The sequence below is a fragment of the Pteronotus mesoamericanus genome, unplaced genomic scaffold (genome assembly GCF_021234165.1).
Source record: "Pteronotus mesoamericanus isolate MK-2021 breed Mesoamerican mustached bat unplaced genomic scaffold, CSHL_Meso_final scaffold_476, whole genome shotgun sequence".
NCBI lineage: Eukaryota > Metazoa > Chordata > Mammalia > Chiroptera > Mormoopidae > Pteronotus > Pteronotus mesoamericanus.
Window position 1 is genome coordinate 149,243 of NW_026555318.1, and position 18,101 is coordinate 167,343.

General features: G+C 44.8%; 2 protein-coding genes across 2 annotated transcripts; one reads left to right on the forward strand and one right to left on the reverse strand.

Annotated features, from left to right (window-relative positions):
- Nucleotides 1–3,389: 3,389 nt before the first annotated feature.
- RUNDC1 (RUN domain containing 1) lies at nucleotides 3,390–11,860 on the reverse strand. The gene is made up of 5 exons (XM_054593668.1): nucleotides 11,354–11,860; nucleotides 7,889–8,047; nucleotides 6,426–6,624; nucleotides 5,873–5,992; nucleotides 3,390–5,444 (listed from the first exon to the last, which is right to left on the reverse strand). Exons 1-5 carry the CDS (start codon nucleotides 11,849–11,851, stop codon nucleotides 4,579–4,581), a joined length of 1,842 nt encoding a protein of 613 aa, XP_054449643.1. The 5' UTR covers nucleotides 11,852–11,860; the 3' UTR covers nucleotides 3,390–4,578.
- Nucleotides 11,861–12,030: 170 nt separating this feature from the next.
- Nucleotides 12,031–16,600, forward strand: PTGES3L (prostaglandin E synthase 3 like). Its single transcript, XM_054593654.1, has 7 exons — nucleotides 12,031–12,321; nucleotides 12,888–13,001; nucleotides 13,108–13,174; nucleotides 13,280–13,378; nucleotides 14,853–14,942; nucleotides 15,604–15,657; nucleotides 16,157–16,600. Exons 1-7 carry the CDS (start codon nucleotides 12,314–12,316, stop codon nucleotides 16,190–16,192), a joined length of 468 nt encoding a protein of 155 aa, XP_054449629.1. The 5' UTR covers nucleotides 12,031–12,313; the 3' UTR covers nucleotides 16,193–16,600.
- Nucleotides 16,601–18,101: the final 1,501 nt, after the last annotated feature.

Consider the following 18,101-nt stretch of genomic DNA (forward strand, 5'->3'; position numbering starts at 1 on the left):
AGAGCGCCGTCTTTCGCGAACCGGTAGAAGAGCTAGGAAGGCTAGTATGCTCGCAGCCTTTTGATTCAGCAGCTCCGGGGCCCCCTTGGTTGTAGTTCCTTTTTCTGGCGCTAGGAGGGGACAGAGTTTGAAATTTCCTTTCTTGCTTTGGAAGAGTCAGGGAATCAAATGGGACATTTTTTAGGGTCCACCGTGTGAACCGTTGTTAGGGGTAAAGAGGGAGAGACGAATATCAATCAAATAAGACTCTTGTTCCCAGCATTTAGAGTGTCGTGATGTTTAGGCATTACAGACTAGAATAAGCAGTGAAGGAGGAGAAGGACGACGATGGTGCTGGCAGCTGCTTACCCTGTGTTAAGTCGAGTTAATCTATTTACGTATATTATTTCATCTGATCTTCATATCAACACTAGGAGATGGGTACTATTATCTCCATTCTATAGCCGAAGAAACCATGGTTTAGACAAATTAAGTAATTTGCCCAAAGCCCACGGCTAGTTAGTGCTAGAGCTGGGACACAGTCTCAGGCAGTCCTGAGCCTACTCTGTTTACCCTGTCACCACACTGAGCACCCACTCTGTGCTATTTAAGTCGACAGCCTATTTAATTCTCACAACTCTGCATCTTGGATATTCGCATTTAGACATGAGGAAACTGAGATTCAGAAAGGATAAGTTACCTTTCTGAGGTTGAACCTAATCAATAGTAAGAGTCAAATCTAGGTTTCAACTCAGGCCTATTCGGCTCGCAAATTGAATTTCCACTACTTACTGGAAGTGTTTTTAGATGGTTCTTTAGGTGTCTTCTGAGTGCAAAAAAAGAGAAACCATCTTGTAGTTTTTACTCATCCGAACACTGAAAAATCTCTAGGACTGGTCTCTGGCAAGATGTGGGACCAATCAGGTTCATCAGTCCCTTCTTGAGATTTTTCAGGCACCAATGTTTCCCTGCAGCCCTTAGAACACCATTGCAATGGTTTATCACCCTAATTATGTGCTTATATTTTTATATTCAGTTAAAATATTTTCTACTTTCACTTGGAATATGACATTTTAGAGTTGGAAGGGACCTCAGAGGTCATCTACTCTGCCCTCTCAAAAATGACAGTTCTACAGCAGCGAAGTCACAGAGTTGGTGACACAGAGCAAGGTCCCTCCATTCCCAACCCAGTGCTCTTCCTACTGTAAGATACTAGCCTGTCCATTTCTGCTTCCATGGACTCCTCCTAGCCTTCTTATCTGCTTCTGCCTCTTGCTCTTGCTCCCTTGGAAAATACAAACCAAACCCTGAAATCTTATAATTGCCTAGATTCTTCTCGCACTCTCCCCATCAAATCAGTAACTAAATTCTGTGAATTTTACCTTATGTCTTAAGTTTTTCTATCCTTTTACACCTGCTCCCTAACTGATCCAGCCTGAGTTCTTTTTCTTCTCCAGTCCCTCCTCAAACTTTTGTGTGGGTTGGAATTGCTTGGGGTGCTTATTAAAGGTGCATCTCTAACCCAAAGATTCTAATTCAGGCCTGGAGTGGAGCCGTATGATGTGTATCTTATTTTGGGAAGCTTCTCTAAACACAACTCTGAAGTCCACCACTTACTTGCTTGAAATACTTTGTTGACTCTTTGTACCAAAGTTTGACCTCTCCTTTCCTTTCTACCTTTCCTTCAGCATAAGATCTGGACTCCTCTACACCCTTCCTGTACCCTTTGTGATCCATCCAGCTCAGCAACTCAAAAATTCAACCTCTTCTGAGACCTGGGGTCTTTACTCAGGCTGTTCCATGTGTCTTTATTCTTCTTCATTGTAGCCAGACAAAAATCCTATCCATTCTTCAAAACCACTTCAGAATTCTCCCAGGTAGAATTAATCTCTTCCTTTTCTGGGTTCCTTCAGTAATCTAATTCATACTCATCTTTATTATAGAACATATCTTAGTTGGTTTGGATCAGTGGTTCGTAAAGTGTGACCCCCAGACTAGTAGCAGCAACAAAACCTGGGAATTTGTTAGCAATGCAAGTTCTCAGGCCCCATTCCAGAGCTAGCGAATAAAACCCTCTGGGGATGGGACCCAGCAATTTGGGTTTTAACAAGCCACCTAAATCTCCATTTGGCTTGGTCTCTCCTTAGCTACATGTGTGTCCTTTGAAAGCAGGGAATATGTTTTTCTTATCTTTCCTCAGTACCTAGCCTGGCCCAGGCGTTGATAGACACTCAGTAATGAATAATGTAGACTTTAGAAATCTTTCCAACAGACCCTGCACTTTCATTGGATACACATGCATTTTCCATTCTATACTTGCACACCCGTAGACCAGGGCTGACTATTCCTCTTCTCCTCCCTTGTTCTGTCTGCCTCACTCCAAGCGAAGGGCAGAGCTCTGTCCTGTTATAATGCAGATGATGCTGGTGACTAGCAGGTATCTGCTGAGATGCTGCTGGGGTTGTCTGTGTCTACACATCTTTGTTTCATGAAGAACTTGGCAGAGCAATGGCTGTATGCCCATTGCCCTGCAGCCCAGTTCTTTGGCAGCTGAAATTTCTGGCAGGTACGTGGAAAATATCTTCTCTTTCCTGAAGTGATGGTAGAGTGAGGGTGTGGACAAAGGAGAGAAACAAAAGATCTAGAAGCAGCATGATTCAATGAGGTAACATGATACAGTACAAAGACTATAGGATGTGGATTCAGGCCACTCGAATTCAAATCCCAGGTCTTTTCATCATGTAAACCTGGACAAGATATTTCACCTTTCTGCCATTTCCTCGGCTACAAAATGGGGATAACAATGTCCTGCCTTACAAGTAGTGACAGTTGAATTAGGATGGCACAAACAAAAATGCTTCCCATAAGCTAGCACAAAGCCTTAATAAATATTAGTTTTTGAGGATTAGAAAAATACTGGGGTGATATGGGCCTATGTCCATATAGCTATACCAGCTATTTCCCACCCTAAATGATATCTAGACAAATGGGTTTAAAAGTGCCAATTCCAGAAGTGGCATCTGTGGTGACACCTGCTGTGGGGATGCACGTGCAGGCCTGGGTGAGATGGGATGATAAAGCCAAGGGCACTCTTTAGCAAATTTACTCAGGGGAAAAACCCACCAACAAAGCTGAATTAACCCGGGGCAGAGGGCAGAGAAAAAGCAGAAAGGCCAGGAGCCAGACGTAGTGCAAGGAAATGATCTGGGTCAGATGGGTTGATAATACCCAGATACACCTACAAATCAAAGCCAAGGATCTCTAAGATCTTTATAGAGAATCTACACAAAATACTAGATTTTATTAGCAACCACAGGTATATCCTTTTTCACAGCATTTGCATTTATTCTGCTTCACACAGGAAAACTAATTCTAATGAATTCTCAACAATACATCTTAAATAACATTGAGGGAAAAAATTAAGTTAAAATGCACTACATAATAGTGCAGACGTAAAGTGCAGCTGGCAATTTAATACATGAAACATGCTGAATCAGTAGTGTTGGGGGCCCATTTGGTTTTCTAGAAAGTGGTAACACTTTGCCCGTCGTAGGCCAGTCCTGGAGCAGTATGCAGGCTGAATGGCAAATATGAAAAAGGCTAAAATACCGAGGACCAAATAGGACTGATCTGGAGTCGGTTTTATAATGAAGTGCTCAGCCCCTCGCCTGATAGCAGCAGTAGTTCCCACTCCCGCTGTAGTACTTAATGCATAATCAGACCTCCTCCCTCATCCAGCCTCTGGGACGAATGGAGTCACAGCTCAGGAAGGAGTTGCTGCTGGTCACTGATGTTTTCCTATCCACACTTGACTCAGTGGCAAGGGTTCTCTTGAGAAGTATACCTTTAACACGTCTACTTCTCAGAAGATTGTCAGTGTATTGTTAGGAGGTGCACAGAAGATAGATTACCTGCCAGAGGACACGGTACCAGATGATGGCTGTCACTCCTTATAAACCCTCTCAAAAATCAAAACACCATCATCGGTGCCATGAGAAGAGGACCACCTCATCAGGAAGGGACTTCAGTTCTTAACTCTACATGAGAAAGGGTTCGCATTAAAATTCACTTGTGGTTAACTCCCTCAGAAATGCTGTTCTCAGAATCTCACTGTCCTGGTCTTGGAGGCAGCTATGGACTCTACGTGGCCTCCGCTGACCTTTCTCCCAACCTGACTTACAGGAGCCTCAACTCAAATGTCTTCCAGGATCAACAACGCACTCATGTTGTCACTCACCATCACAAAGAGAATGGTTAGAGAATCCATTTGCTAGAGAATGGTTAGAGAATTTTCTAAAACCCAGACCTGGCAGCAGGAGTCAGTACATTAACGGTGTGCCACGACTGATTTCTTTTAGGTAGGCTCAGATACACGGGCCACAGGTACACTGTGGTTGCACACCACGTTACACACTCTTTAAACAAGAATCTCAGAATTTCTTTCTGAGATGCCAAGTTGGCAGGGAAAACCAGACTTTGCAGTCATTCGGCCTGGGGAGAACATTTTTAATCCTTCCTCCTACTCTCTACTCCTATCTTAGAAGACTGACCATCTATCTTTGCTGAGGAAGGTGCTGGGGTAGGGCCAGGGCACTCTCATCAAAAGGCATCTTTGATGTTTTTGAGCTGGCGCACAGCCAGGTCTACAGGGAGGCTGAACTTGAGGCTACTAAGGCGACTAAGTAGGTTGAGGGCACTCTCAAAGCCTGTGTGTGCCATGTAGCTCCAGGGCTGGTAGTGGGGCTCGATGAGCGACCCTGACTTGCAGATGAGGTTCACCCAGGACACGAGACGCTGCTCATTCAGCGCCATGCACACCAAGGCCTTCAACTCCGAGTCTGCACTGCGCTTAAAAGGGTCATGTTCCGTCAGCACCATGTGGATGGCTGTCAGTAGGCTCTGCTTGGGAGTCACAACAGTGCCCCCCATGACAGGCAGGGCAAAGGACTGGGAGAGCTTCCGGGCTGGGGATTCCACATAAGCGCGGCCGTTCTTAGCATGGTAGTACTTTACAAAGAGCTCCCAGGGATGCATGGCCTCAGGGGTCGAGGAGAAGGCTGGCAGCAAACAAGCAATGGGGGCCATGGCGAGGCTCATCCCTGGTGAGGACGCATACAATCCATGGGCCAGCAGGTCCCTCACGGCCACTGTCAGCTCCTTGCGCACAGCGGTAGTCAGCTCGTCCTTGCCTCCCAGAGACAGGTCCTGGGGGCTGGCAGAGGTGATAACGTGGTCCTGTGGCTGATGCCTTAAGGCTAGTTGCTTTACTTTGTCTACTGACACCTCCAGCCTCTTCAGTAAAGGAGAATAGTCCCTGTCAGCCTGGCCCCTTGGCCACAAGGTCTGTGGGATCTGGCCCGTGGTGCAACCGAACTGGCTAACAGCAAACATCTGGAGCACTGCCAGCGCTCGCCGCATCAGCTGCAGCCCCGTCTCCTGAACTCGCTTCCCGTCTTCTGCCTTTGCTGTTTGGAAAACACAGTGACTCATCAGTTAGGGCCATAATGACACGGGGGTGCATTCAACAAGTCACCAGATGAAATCAAGTCTTGCTTTTGAGCTATGTATGAGTCCCACATAAATCCAAGAGGCAACCAGGATGTCACTGGACTTACATTTTTTTAGTTAAGGATGCCACTGGGCTTCTTTTTTCTGTTAATAACAGCTACATTAAAATGTAATTCACATAGCATACAATTCACTTCTTTAAAGTGTATAATTCAGTGGTTTTTAGTATATTCACTGAGTTGTACAACCCTCATCCCCAAAATGAACCTTGTGCCATTAGAATTTCCCATTCCCCACTTCTTCCCAACCACTTGGTTAAGCCCTAGGCAACCACTAGTCTCTTTTCTCTCTCTACAGATTCACCCAATCTGAAAGCTGTACTTACCTTTGCTGTTTCCCGAAGGCAACCTGCTGCCGCCAGTCCCAGAGGTGCCGTTTCCTGTCTTCCCACCGGCCTTGCACTCGCAGTGCCCGTTATCTGTCTGCAGTGGGCTTCCCACTTCATCTGTAGTCAGAAGTTACAGAGAGACGATACTTCTTTAGCCCCTTGATGGCAGATTTTTAAAGAAGAGCATTTACTAGTGCCCACTACATGACAAGTCTTATGCATATATCTAATTTAATTGTGTAGAACAATGACTGGAATATACTAGTTGGCTCAATAAATATTTGCTGAGTGAAGGAAGCATGAATCATTTTATGGGTGAGGAGAGCGGGACTAACGAGGTTAGGAACCTGCCCGAGGATGTGAAGTCAGTAGGTGGCAGGGCTGGGATTTCAGCTATCTGGTTCTAAAGTCCATGTTCTTTCTACTCTACCATGCTGGCTTCCTTACTAAGTGATCAGAGCTCTCAACTAGTACGTCAAGACTGACACCTTTATGTATTAGTACTTATAATACATATAATTGTCACAACATCTGTTTGCCGTCCTCTGACCTTGGATGAAATTGATGAACATCTCGAGGTCTCGAATCTGAGTTTTCAGCTGCTCCACCAGCTGTTCTTTCACTCGGGCTGGGTTTACGATCTGAGCCACAGCTGCATCCACACGCTGCCGAAGCTCCTCGGTGGACAGTGAACTGATGTCCTCATTCAGATTCATGTCCAGTTTCTTTATTAACTCATCTATGATCACCTATCAAGACCACAAGCAATGAGCATACCCTTTGGAATTTTCAGGGAAAAGATTACGAAGGAGAGTCTTTATTAGTTTATCTCCTACCCTTAAAGAGAAATCAAAGACATAGATAACTCTCAAATATGTGAGAGAAATGATACAACTGCTGATCAAGGTAAGGAGAGACCTTTCACTTCTACATGAGTAACAAGAACCTTCGGTTCCTCTCTGACAGAAATGGCTCCTCTCGCTGTGAACGTTCCGCCAGCCTAGGCAGCTTTCACTCAGGACACCACCAGTGTGAATAATCCGAAGTGGCTGACGATCCAAAAAGCCTCATACTAGCTTCCCCCCGAGGTCTCCAAGAGAATAAATATTGGTTTCTCTTAGTTTCTAGTGCTCTCGTCCCTTCTTGTCCTACTCTAGGCAACAAAAGAAAAATCTTTACAAAACATCAAGGTACATTACAGCCAAAATATCCCAGTGACAATGCTAGAAACAATGAAATGTATGTAATGTAACTCCAGCCAGAGAAGCAGCCACATCACAGGGAGAGACAAACGTGTAGGGAGGCTGTAGCTGTATTTCTTTTCTTTAAAATTTTTTGTACCTTTCTTTTTTTGAGACTATTTTTAGAGAGAGGGGTGGGAGAAAGCGTGGGAGAAAGAGTGGGAGAGACATTGATGTGTGAGAGAAACATTGACTGGTTGCCCCTCACATGCCCCCAACTAGGGACCTGGCCTAGGTGTGTGCCCTAACCAGGAATCAAATTGGCAACTTTTTGGTTTAGCAACTTTTTGGTTCGCAGGCCGATGTTCAATCCACTGAGCCACCCAGCCAGGGCTGTAGCTGTATTTCTACCAGCAAATTTACCTGTCTACCCAGATGTTGCTTAAATAAATACAGCACTGAAGTCAGTCTGGATTCCTGGTATATCTATCAGCTGGTTGTAGGGAAGAAAGAGCTAGTTTATGTTGTATAATGTGCCGAAGTAGAATTGTTTTAATGATCCAATGAAAGTATTAGTTACTATTATATATCACTACTATTATTAATAATAACCAACAAAAGTATAGAGCTCAATCATATTATAAAGCTTTGTAACTTGTGTTTCCATGTGTGAATAAAGACTGGTCCCATGTAACAATAAAATTTCCCTTTGACGTGGGTCAGTGAAGGGATTCTCAGTGAGGCCCAGGGCAAACAAGCTGGGAAGGAGCAAACACCGGAAGGAGCAAGGGAACCTTAGGGAGTGGTGGAGGCACCTCTGATACCTACTTACCCGCTGTCTTTCCAAGACCATGGACTGCGGCAGGGAATCGTAATTTCCCTCTTGGTAGGCAAACGTTTCCAGGTCATCTAGTTGGGTTTTGAGCTGCAGTATCAGTTCCTTCTGCTTCTCCCTTTGGGTTTCCAGACGTTCCTGTTTCTCCTGCTCACTCTAAGATGAGAAAACACTTAGGTTTATTTCATAGGAAAAGAAAAATTCAGGGCACATCAAGAAATCTCTAAAGACAGTAATAACTAACAAAATGTAAAAGGTTTCCAAATAATCCAGATGAAATACAGAATTTATAAAACAGGCTCAAAATAAGAATAATTATTTCATACAGGGAAATTTATGAACTTTGTGTTTTCTTTAAGAAGCATTAGTCCTCATTGGAAATAGGATATGAATACAATGGGGCCTTTTGTTAAGACTGCTTTCCCCCGCTCCCCGCAAAGGTCTAGTTAGGATTGAGACAATTTATCTTAGACAAGACAGCCTCCCAGGAATTAGCCATGCCATCCTCTGTAGCCAATTACCACAGGACAACTCCTGAATGTTCTGTGCAGAGAATATGGACTTAAGGTTGCAGAGAAAGGATCTATAACTTTTAACTAGTTTTTTAAAGATTCAAAGTCCCTCCAATGTATTATAGACGTTTGTAAAATCAAAGGAATAAACAGATACCTGGGGCAATGAAAAAATATCCAGAGACAAGTAATGGAGGTGGGAAGATAATAGTGTTTTGTTTTTGTTTTGTTTTGTTTTGAATGTCTGGTTAAGCTACTCTGAGCAGTGACTCCTTTTCCCACTGTTGGACACTAGGCAGTTTCTGCATTTAAATTATTAAAATCCCTTCAGGGTGGTAAAGTCTTGCCAATATATACTCAAACACTGGTTCTTCCATGCCTTTCTTGAGTAGCAAAACAAAGCAAACTCAGCAAATCATGCAGGCATAAGGCTGCATTTTGATCTATAAGTCTATAGGATATTAAATTTAACCTTAAAATGGTACTTACCAAGCCCTCCAGAAGTAAGGTATGAGAGAGAACAAATGAAAAACAACAATTAACTTTTTGTCCAAAGTTATTTAAAAAGCAATGCTCTTTCTTTACTTTTATTCAACATGGAAGCACAAGCCTTTTCTCAGGATACTCCTTCTCCAATCCTTTCTGAGTGTTGTGGTTTTTTCTTAGAATCCTGTTCCGTTTCCTGTCTTAATGCAGGCCTAGCTATCCTTTATGAGAAGGTTTCCTTGATTTTCCCAGGCAGAACTGGTCATTTTCTCCACTGTATTTTGTACACACTTCTACCCTAACTCAGGTCACATTATAATTATTTACTTAGGATTCTGTTTCCTCCAGCCTACGAACTCCTGACAGGCAAAGGCTTTGACTCTGCACCCTGAGGGCCTAGCACAGGGTAAGTGCTCAATATACGTTTGTTTTATGCCCCTGAATCAGGTACAGGACACATTCTAGACACAACAGTCCTCCCCTCTCAGCGGTTTTGTCTTCCATGGTTTCATTTACCTGCAGTCAACCAGTGTCCGAAAATATTAAATCGAAAATTCCAGAAACAAACAATTCAAAAGTTCTAAACTGTGCACAGTTCTGAAATTCCGAGTAGCATTATGAAATCTTGAGCCTGAACAATCCCTTTTGTCCAGAGGATGCAGGGGTCCACGCTATATCCTCTGCGCGCCCACCCTTAGTCAGGAGCCATTCCGTTGATCAGACTGACTGTTGCAGCACTGTGTTCAGGTGACCCTTATTTTCCTTACCAACGGCCCAAAGCCATTCACCCAGCTTTTATTACAGTATATTGCTATAATTGTTCCTTTATTATTAGTTGTTGTTAATCTCTCACTGTGTCAAATTTATACATTAAACTTTATCATAGGTATGTATATATAGGAAAAAATATAATATATATGTTCAGTACTAGCCAAGCTATCAGGCATCCACTGGGGGTCTTTGAACGTATCCCCTCGGGTAAGTGGGGACTCCTGCGATAAACTCTGACTAGAGGAAGTTGTCTAACCAGCTCAAGAGGCAAGAAGTGGGTAAACTTTGTGTTTTCATTGTACCCCAATTTTATGAAGCTAAGGAAGAACGAAACCAGGTATAAATCCTGATTCCATTATCATGAGAATATTTGCTGAACTTTGTCACTTGCCATAATAGTTTTAATATGCTATGTATTGGAATATGAGCAAATGAGTTTAAAAGGATAGAACACTGAGCCCTGGTGCAAGGTAGGAAATAACAAATAATTTCCACTATGAAGTGAGATATACTACTGCTTTAAAATAATTAGAAACTGAAAAGAAGTAAATCATTTGGTTCATACATATCCCCCACTTGGCACTACCTGTTCATGTGTCAACATATGCACATGAGATTACAGCTGCTTATTAGGTATTTCTGGGCACTACACTTCCCCCGCCCCCCGCAAAGCTGTGCTGTTTCCAAAAGTGAAATGAATGACCCAAAGAGCACATCCACAGAGAATCCCGAAGTACTCCTCACACCTGAACAGGACCTGGCCCATAGAAATTTTTTTCCATCCTTCTCATTCCTTAAGAGTCTGCCAGGTATGTGGGTGGAACAGTAAACATAGGAGTGCATTGGAAACATTTCAGATGAAAATAATTCAGTATCTGTTACTGATAACTATTCTTGGTCAATACCAACTTAAGTGGGAAGAAAGCCATATGTGGATTGTAACTTGAAGAATAAAAGGTGAAGAAAAGACAGCGAGCCTCTTCAACGCCTGTCTACAACCGCACACGTGCAGAGGTTCAAAGACTGTAAGGCAATGTTCCCTTGGCGTGGTTTACAGATTCTAACTTCTTGAGGTAGGCTAACTTAAAGAATCCTGCCGGTTACCAGGGGAACCTCACTTAGAATACCTAGTTATTAAGCAGAATGGGGAAGGAGTTTTAAAATACCAGCATTAGAAAATTCATGTAATCAGTTGTGTTTCATTTTAATTACTAAGGTACTCTGCTATTCACCAAAGCTCTCAATCAGACAAGAAAGTCTAAAGATAAAAGATTCTCTAGATTCCAAGAAAGCACGGACAGATTAGACCTGCATTTCTATGATTTCCAATTAACTTGCCCTTCACTAGCCAATTTTCCCAGTCTCCAGGGTCGGGGCACTCTGTCAGCAAATGTGCCGGGACTTAAGTACTTTATAAGGTGAGCGGGAGCAGCATTGCTTTGGTGGGTTGCTCTGCTGCCCTCCTCGTCATCACGCCTTCGGTGGACACCTTCCAGCACAGGTTCGCAAGCCTCTCGGTCCTCCTGCCCTTCAGCGGGCTCCGCACACCTGTCTCAATCTTCCTGTCCCGGATGCGCGTACTCACCTAGACAGGTCAGCTTCTCGCCACTACTACCTCCGCCCTCGTCAGCATCGCCACCCTCCCAACTCGTCGTATTCCCATATCCCTCGAGCCCCAGCCCCAGCTGCTCACCTGGTCCTCGCCCCGCAACTGTGGCCGGTTCCCCGGCAGCCTGTCGCCCTCGTCGCTGGTGGGATCCTCGGGCCCCCAGTAACCCAGGACGTGAGGGCAGCCGCGAAAGGCAAAGTCCTCGAGCTCGCGCAGGAGGCGCTGCTGCTCCGCTGGCGCCCCGCGCACTACCTGGCGCAAGCGGAACTGCACCTGAGCGAAGTGCGAGGACAGCGCGAGCAGCGCTGAGTCCAGCCGCCGCCGCTCAGCCCGTAGCCGCCGCAGTGTCCTGCCAGGCGACTCAGGCGGGGAGCCCGGGGCCGCGCCGGGATCCTCGGCAGCCGCCTCTTCCGAGAACGCAGTCGTCCCAGGACCGGCCTCCGCCACCGCCCCCACCGGGGCCCAGCGCACCGCCTCGCACGGTGGCAGAGACTCCTCTTCTTCCTCCTCTTCGTCCTTCGCCTTTGGTCCAGCCACCGCCACCACCGTTACCGGCTCCTCAGCTACTTCGACAGCCGCCATCTTCCCGGAAACGCCCCACACGTCAGCCGCGCCCCCTTGCTGCCTTGGCAACGGCGCCGGGGCTGGGAAACCCGAGGAGCGGGTGGGCGGGGCTCAGGTGTCACCGAGTTCAGACGTCACGGAGGGCGGGCCTTCCCTGAGGATTTAATTCAGGACAATAATTTTGTAATGGACGCCTATTGTGAATCAGTTATTCTGTGTGTTTCTAAAGTAGTGTAGCCCTTGCCCTGCTTCCAGAGGGCGGGTTGTCTCTTCCTAAATCTGTACATTTCTGGAGACTCCACGCTGTGAAGGGCTGCAGGGATAATACTGTCCTACAGTCTCTCCGGAGTGCGGCTCCCTTGGTTGTAAGGCCACATTTTCCCAGCCTCTAAAACCTTCCCCTGCCCATATAAGGAGAGGCAGCTGCTGGGGGAGAGGATCTAAAGATAGCGGCCCCTGCCCCGGACAGCAAGAGCCGCCATGGCACGGTGAGTGTTTCTGGCAGCTCTTTTCCCTTTATATTAATTCCTTGCCCCACGTTTTCTGGGCGCAACAGGTTCTTCGAGGTCCCGTGGGAACCCCATACCCCGCGTCTCTGTAACTTTGGGGAGGTTAGAGGCAGTGCGACCTCAGTGGTCTCCATGACTGACTACCTCTCTACTCTCACACTTTAATTTTTTTTTTTATTAAATTTTAAAGAGAGAGAAACATTGATTTGCTGTCCCACTTATTTATGCATTCATTGGTTGATTCTTCTATGTACTCTGACTGGGAATCCAACCCACAACCTTGGCACATCAGGATGATGCGCTAACCAACTGAACTACCCAGCCAGGGCCAACTCTACTCACACTTTTGGGTCTCCCGAGATTCACCCTCACCACACACAGCCATTCCCATCATCACCCTTCCACCTCCTCTTGTTTCATTTAGCTCCATTTTGAGAGGGCCGTAGCATAAAATATCCCTATATTTTCCCCTCCTCCCATCTTTCCCAAATGCTCTCAGTCTTCCCTCTCCAACTCCTATGAAGCCCCCCTCAACTCCCCTTCAGGCAGCATGCCCGGACCCTGTGGTATGACAGGCCCAAGTATGTGTTCATGGAGTTTTGTGTTGAGGACAGCACCGACGTCCACGTGCTCATAGAAGACCACCGCATTGTGTTCAGGTAACAGCCCTCCCCTTTGTAGAACCTGGTTTCCCAGGGACATCTCCCTTCTCCTATTGCCCTACACTCAGCCTCCCGCATTTCCTCAGCTGCATTGTCTCCTCAGCTGCAAGAATGCTGATGGAGTGGAGCTGTACAATGAGATTGAGTTCTATGCCAAGGTGAACTCCAAGGTAAGGACGGGATGGGACAATAAGGTTTGGATGGGAAAGCTGCTGGGAAAATGGGAGATTCATTCTAAACCTCATACCCTAAGAATGAGACTGTCTATCTGGCAGGACTCTCAGGATAAGCGCTCTGGCCGCTCCATTACTTGCTTTGTGAGGAAATGGAAGGAGAAAGTGGCCTGGCCCCGGCTCACCAAGGAGGATATCAAGGTAGGGGGAGGCCTGCTCTTTCTCCTGTGCTCTCTATCCATGTATGCAGGTACCCGGGTTAGGTCTGGGAATCACCGTAGCCACCTTTGCCATCAACATTTAGTCACTCACTAGGTCCTGCTTCTTTGATTTCCTGGGTAGTATTGAATCCATTACTTTATTTCTTCCTAATCTGACCTCACCTATCACTGGATGAAGTTTGTTGCGTATTTTCAGCTCACCCCTGATCTATTTATTGCATCGCTCCCATTATGGTCTGTCTTAAACACACATTTGACCATGCTACACCCCTACTCAAGATTCTGCAGTGGCTTCTTTTCTCCTAAAGATTTGTAAATTGGCTGTCTACTGGTTGGGTCTGGCTCTCAAATTTATTTTACTACTCTTCACAGTGTTAAAAATTACTTTGGTTACTGATATTTAGAATTTTTGATTAGTTGTTCATATATAAAAGTGTCATTTCATCTACAATTCAGATTATTAGCTTCTCTTGAAAAATGGAGATTTTGGCCACACTGGTCTAAAATTCCCAAATGCCTAGAGTTGGAGCTTTAAATGGGGTGTGTGGTCCACCTCACTTTACTCCTTTTCATTATCTTCCTGACTCTTTCAGGCATTTGAGCTCACAACTTCTGCCCTTTACGTCGAAGTCCAAGCGCTGCAGCATGACTATAAGATCATGGCCTCCCTATTCCTCTCTCTGTCGCATTATATCCCTGCCTCAGACTCTCTGCCTCAGACTTCACATTCCAGCCACAGCAAGCTGCTTGCAGCTCTTTTGCACATGTCAGGCTGTTTCTCAGATTTGTACCTTTGCTCAAGCTGTGCCTCCTTCCTGGAAAGCCTCCATCACCACTACCTTCTCCCACCCAACCTCTGCTCATCCTTCAAGGTCATGTGACTCCAAGAAGCTTGGGTTCCCAAAATATCTCCTATACAACTCACCACCACCCTTCCCACACTGTATTATAATGGTTTACTTACATTTCCCTTCCCTACTTGCTTCCTGAAGGCTGGGACTATGTATTGAACATTTTATAATCCCAGGGCCAATCTCAGAGTCTGATCCATTGTATGCGTTCAGTCAGTATCTGTTAAATGAATGAGCGAATAACTTCTCTATTTGTCTAAGGGTGGGGACTTGGAAGATGGGCTTTGAAGGGTTGTCCCTGTCTTGCTTGGTTGACTCTATGATACTTTATGACAGTTATATTTTCAGATATGTTATCTCCCCAGTCCATCTTCTCTTGGAGGGCAGAATTTCTGTGCTTTTCCCTACTATGCCTGGCATTGTGCTTAATAGTCCTTGGTAAATTTTTATGGATGAGGATGGTGACGTGGCAGTCTGAAGGTGGGGTTAGTCAGAGGGGTGCGGTAGGGAAGGTCACTCCCATTGCCCTTCCTCCCCAACCACACTTTTCTATACACTTCTGCTGCCTTCCCGGCCTGCGACTCTCTGTGCTTTTCCTTGCAGCCGGTGTGGCTGTCTGTGGACTTCGATAACTGGAGAGACTGGGAAGGGGATGAAGAGATGGAGCTGGCTCAGGTGGAACATTACGCAGAGGTAATGCCGTTTTCTGCCCATCTTGATCCTGCTTTGCGTCTCTGCACACATTCTCTGGCGGATTGTCGTCAGGGCTAGGCAGAAATATATGAGCTCCTCAGACTGGCTGCTTATTGGTGCTGATATTCTCTATGTTTTTTTATGCAATGTTTATTTAGCAGGGATGGGAGATATGAATATTCTATTAGTGAAATTGTACACATAGATTCACTCGCTATTCATAGAGTGTAGCCTGTGTTCTGAAAAAGTTTGGCTAAACCTTTTTCTATTTTTCTGTAATTTTTGTTCTTTATTGTGTGTGTTGTATATGTGTATTTTCTTGAGCCAGACAACTTCATGGGAAGCTCACACTAAGCAGCATAAAATTCATTATTTCCCAATAAATTGCACCCTTCCATGTGTTAATTTGGTTTCAGAATTTCAGTACTAGTTACTCAAGTTGCAAAATACTACCAGACCCTGACTTGGATTAATAAGGAGGGTGCTCCGTGTGTTAAATTTCCTTTTAAAAAGAAAATCAATTTACTTTTCTCTAATTCATTCCCCTGATGTGTTAGGGGCTTTAAAGATAGGGCAGTTGTTTGGCTGCAGCCGTTCTTCTCTGGTCCGTCAGTATGCAGGTTGCTCTTCTCTCTTGTGACTACTTTACTCTTCCCACTAGCTTTTGAACAAGGTCAGCACCAAGAGACCTCCCCCTGCCATGGATGATCTGGATGTAAGTAAAGCCTGCCCTCAACCTTTCAGTTTCCTATTTGTCTTTAGAAATAAGGTACTAGAAAGTTCCTGCCCCTGTTCCTAGCATACAGTAGTTCTCAGTGCCTGTTAGCCAAATTTGAATTTGACACAGGAGGTTGAATGTTCTCCCACCTTCGAAAACCCCAGCAAGACCCTCCTCGCTCCCGTCGCTCCCTCTGCTTCTCCATCCTAGGGCAGATCTGGCCCCATTGACTATCTTTACAGCCATAAGGAGCAGTAGCATTAATTGAAATTCTGAAACTACATGATATATGACACAGTGCTGTGTATTGAGTCCTAGCGATTTGCTTTATTTTCTCAACTTTAAATCCTTCTATATTAGCCTCCCAAGAACTTGATTGACTCAGAAAATCACAAAAGAAAAGTGGGAGAGCAGAAGGGAGGGAGCAGCGTTTCTGAACACAAATGTTCACTCTCTGCATACTCTACAGGTGCTTTTGTCTTTTTCTTTTTCCTAGGATGATTCTGACAGTGCCGATGCAACAAGTAATTAACTTCGCTGCAGAGCTGGGGAGGATGCTGTGGCTGTCTTCTGACAAGCGAGGGCCTAGGCCTTCGTCCAGCTCTTTGGCTGTGCACCAGGGTCCTCTGGGATCTCAGATCTTTCCTAGAAGCTCTTCATTCAGGGTCCTCCTATTTCTTTACCTAGGCTATTTCTTTTACTTGACTATGGCTGCTGTATCAATGGCAGACTAGTAAAGAAGTAGACTGGCGGCCCTTCTGACTTCCTACCAATTGGCTATAATCTCAGTGTTTGGGCCACTCATCAGGGCTCTCCTGAGTATCTGAGCATGTGTACGTATGGATGTGGTAGAGCAGAAGCCAAAGCAGCAGCATGTAGATTATAATAAATCTCTAGGAACTGGTCTGTTTTCTTTCCTGCTTGTACTTCTTCCTCCTGGAAGCCTCTTCTCTCTCTATAGTTACCCTCTAAGGGAGGGGTGGGTGTCAGAGTTCCTAGCTCTCATTGTTGAGGCTGGAAGAAGGATGGTGGGAGCAGACGTAACCAAGCTGGGGTTCTTCCCCATGCACAGATCTATGCTCCGATTTCTCAGAGCAGAAACCAGGCTTTTGCTATAAGGCTTATACTACCATCCCTAGAACCAGCCAGAAACCCACATCAGCTTCCTGCATACTCCAGGAATCTCCTTATACTTTTATTTATTTATTTATTTATTTATTTATAGTTTTTAAGAGAGAGGAGAAGGGAGGGAGAAAGAGGGAGAGAAACATTGACATGTGAGAGAAATATTGATCGGTTGCCTCTCACATATCCCCAAGTAGGGACCAGGCCCACAACCCAGGCATGTGCCCTGACCGGGAATCAAACCAGTGACCTTTTGGTTTGCAGTTTGGTGCTCAATCCACCGCCAGTGCCAGAAATCTTTATACTTTTAAAGCTGACATTAGTTCTTAAACTTTAAAAACAAGACTTCTGATATAAAGTTATATTTGTATTATATTCTACAATTTACTATTTATTATCTCATTAAAAATTTTGAATCTCATATCCTATAACATAATGAAGTTTTTTCTTTATAGGTGATCAAAGAGGTTACAATAAGTGGCAAAGTTGCCACTTGAATTTGTACAGCACATCTCCTATCCACAATTCTGAAAACTGCAAAGTTCTGAAAACTGACCAAAAAAAAAAAAAAAAACAGAAACCAAAACTCAGCAAAGTAAAACATGACCTAAAATGATGTGAGGCTACTTATAGTATGTTTGTGCCATTTAGTGTATTTCTCAGCATAAATGAGTTTGGTTGCATGATGTTGCTCCAGAGTTCCAGATGGAGTGCGTTAGGTAACACATGGAGTGTGCGCTCTTCGTTACTACCTGAAAAATCCTACATTCTGAGAAATCCCAAATTCTGAAACATCTGGAGTCTTCAGGCTTTTATCGATTTGAAAGAGCAGAAAGTTACTTTTAACTTTTAAATGGTTTAAAGTTTTAAGGTATCGATTGCAGCTTGCTAAGTTCTTTTAACTTCTTTATCTACAGGGTCCAATTAGGTAGCACTAGTCACATGCGGTACTTGAAATGTGGCTAGTTTCAACTGAGATGTCAGTGTGAAATACTAGGTTTCGAAAACTTTGTATGGGGGAAAAAACTTATTTTTATATACCTACTACATGATGAAAAATATTCTGGATATGTGGAGTTAAATAAAATACATTTTTAACAAATGTGGCTTGCATTACATTTCTATTAGGCACGCTGCCTTGCATCCAAGCCAGTACCTTCCCCACCTCTACCTAACGCATTCCTGGAGACCAACGGGCTAGATTCAGTGCCTTGACAAGTTTAGGACGCGGTTTTGTCTTCCGGTCATTGTCAAAGTTTTACAACAGTTGCTGAACAGCCCAGAACGCCTGCAAGTAATATTTTCAATAAATTTGA

Coding starts and splice junctions, on each gene's coding strand:
- RUNDC1 (XM_054593668.1), bottom strand. CDS start 11,851: ATGGCGGCTGTCGAAGTAGCTGAGGAGCCGGTAACGGTGGTGGCGGTG. Junction 6,625..7,888: donor TGGTCTTGGAAAGACAGCGG/GTAAGTAGGTAT, acceptor TGGTCTTGATAG/GTGATCATAGATGAGTTAAT. Junction 5,993..6,425: donor GTTCATCAATTTCATCCAAG/GTCAGAGGACGG, acceptor TTCTGACTACAG/ATGAAGTGGGAAGCCCACTG.
- PTGES3L (XM_054593654.1), top strand. Junction 14,943..15,603: donor AGGTGGAACATTACGCAGAG/GTAATGCCGTTT, acceptor TCTTCCCACTAG/CTTTTGAACAAGGTCAGCAC. Junction 15,658..16,156: donor CTGCCATGGATGATCTGGAT/GTAAGTAAAGCC, acceptor TCTTTTTCCTAG/GATGATTCTGACAGTGCCGA.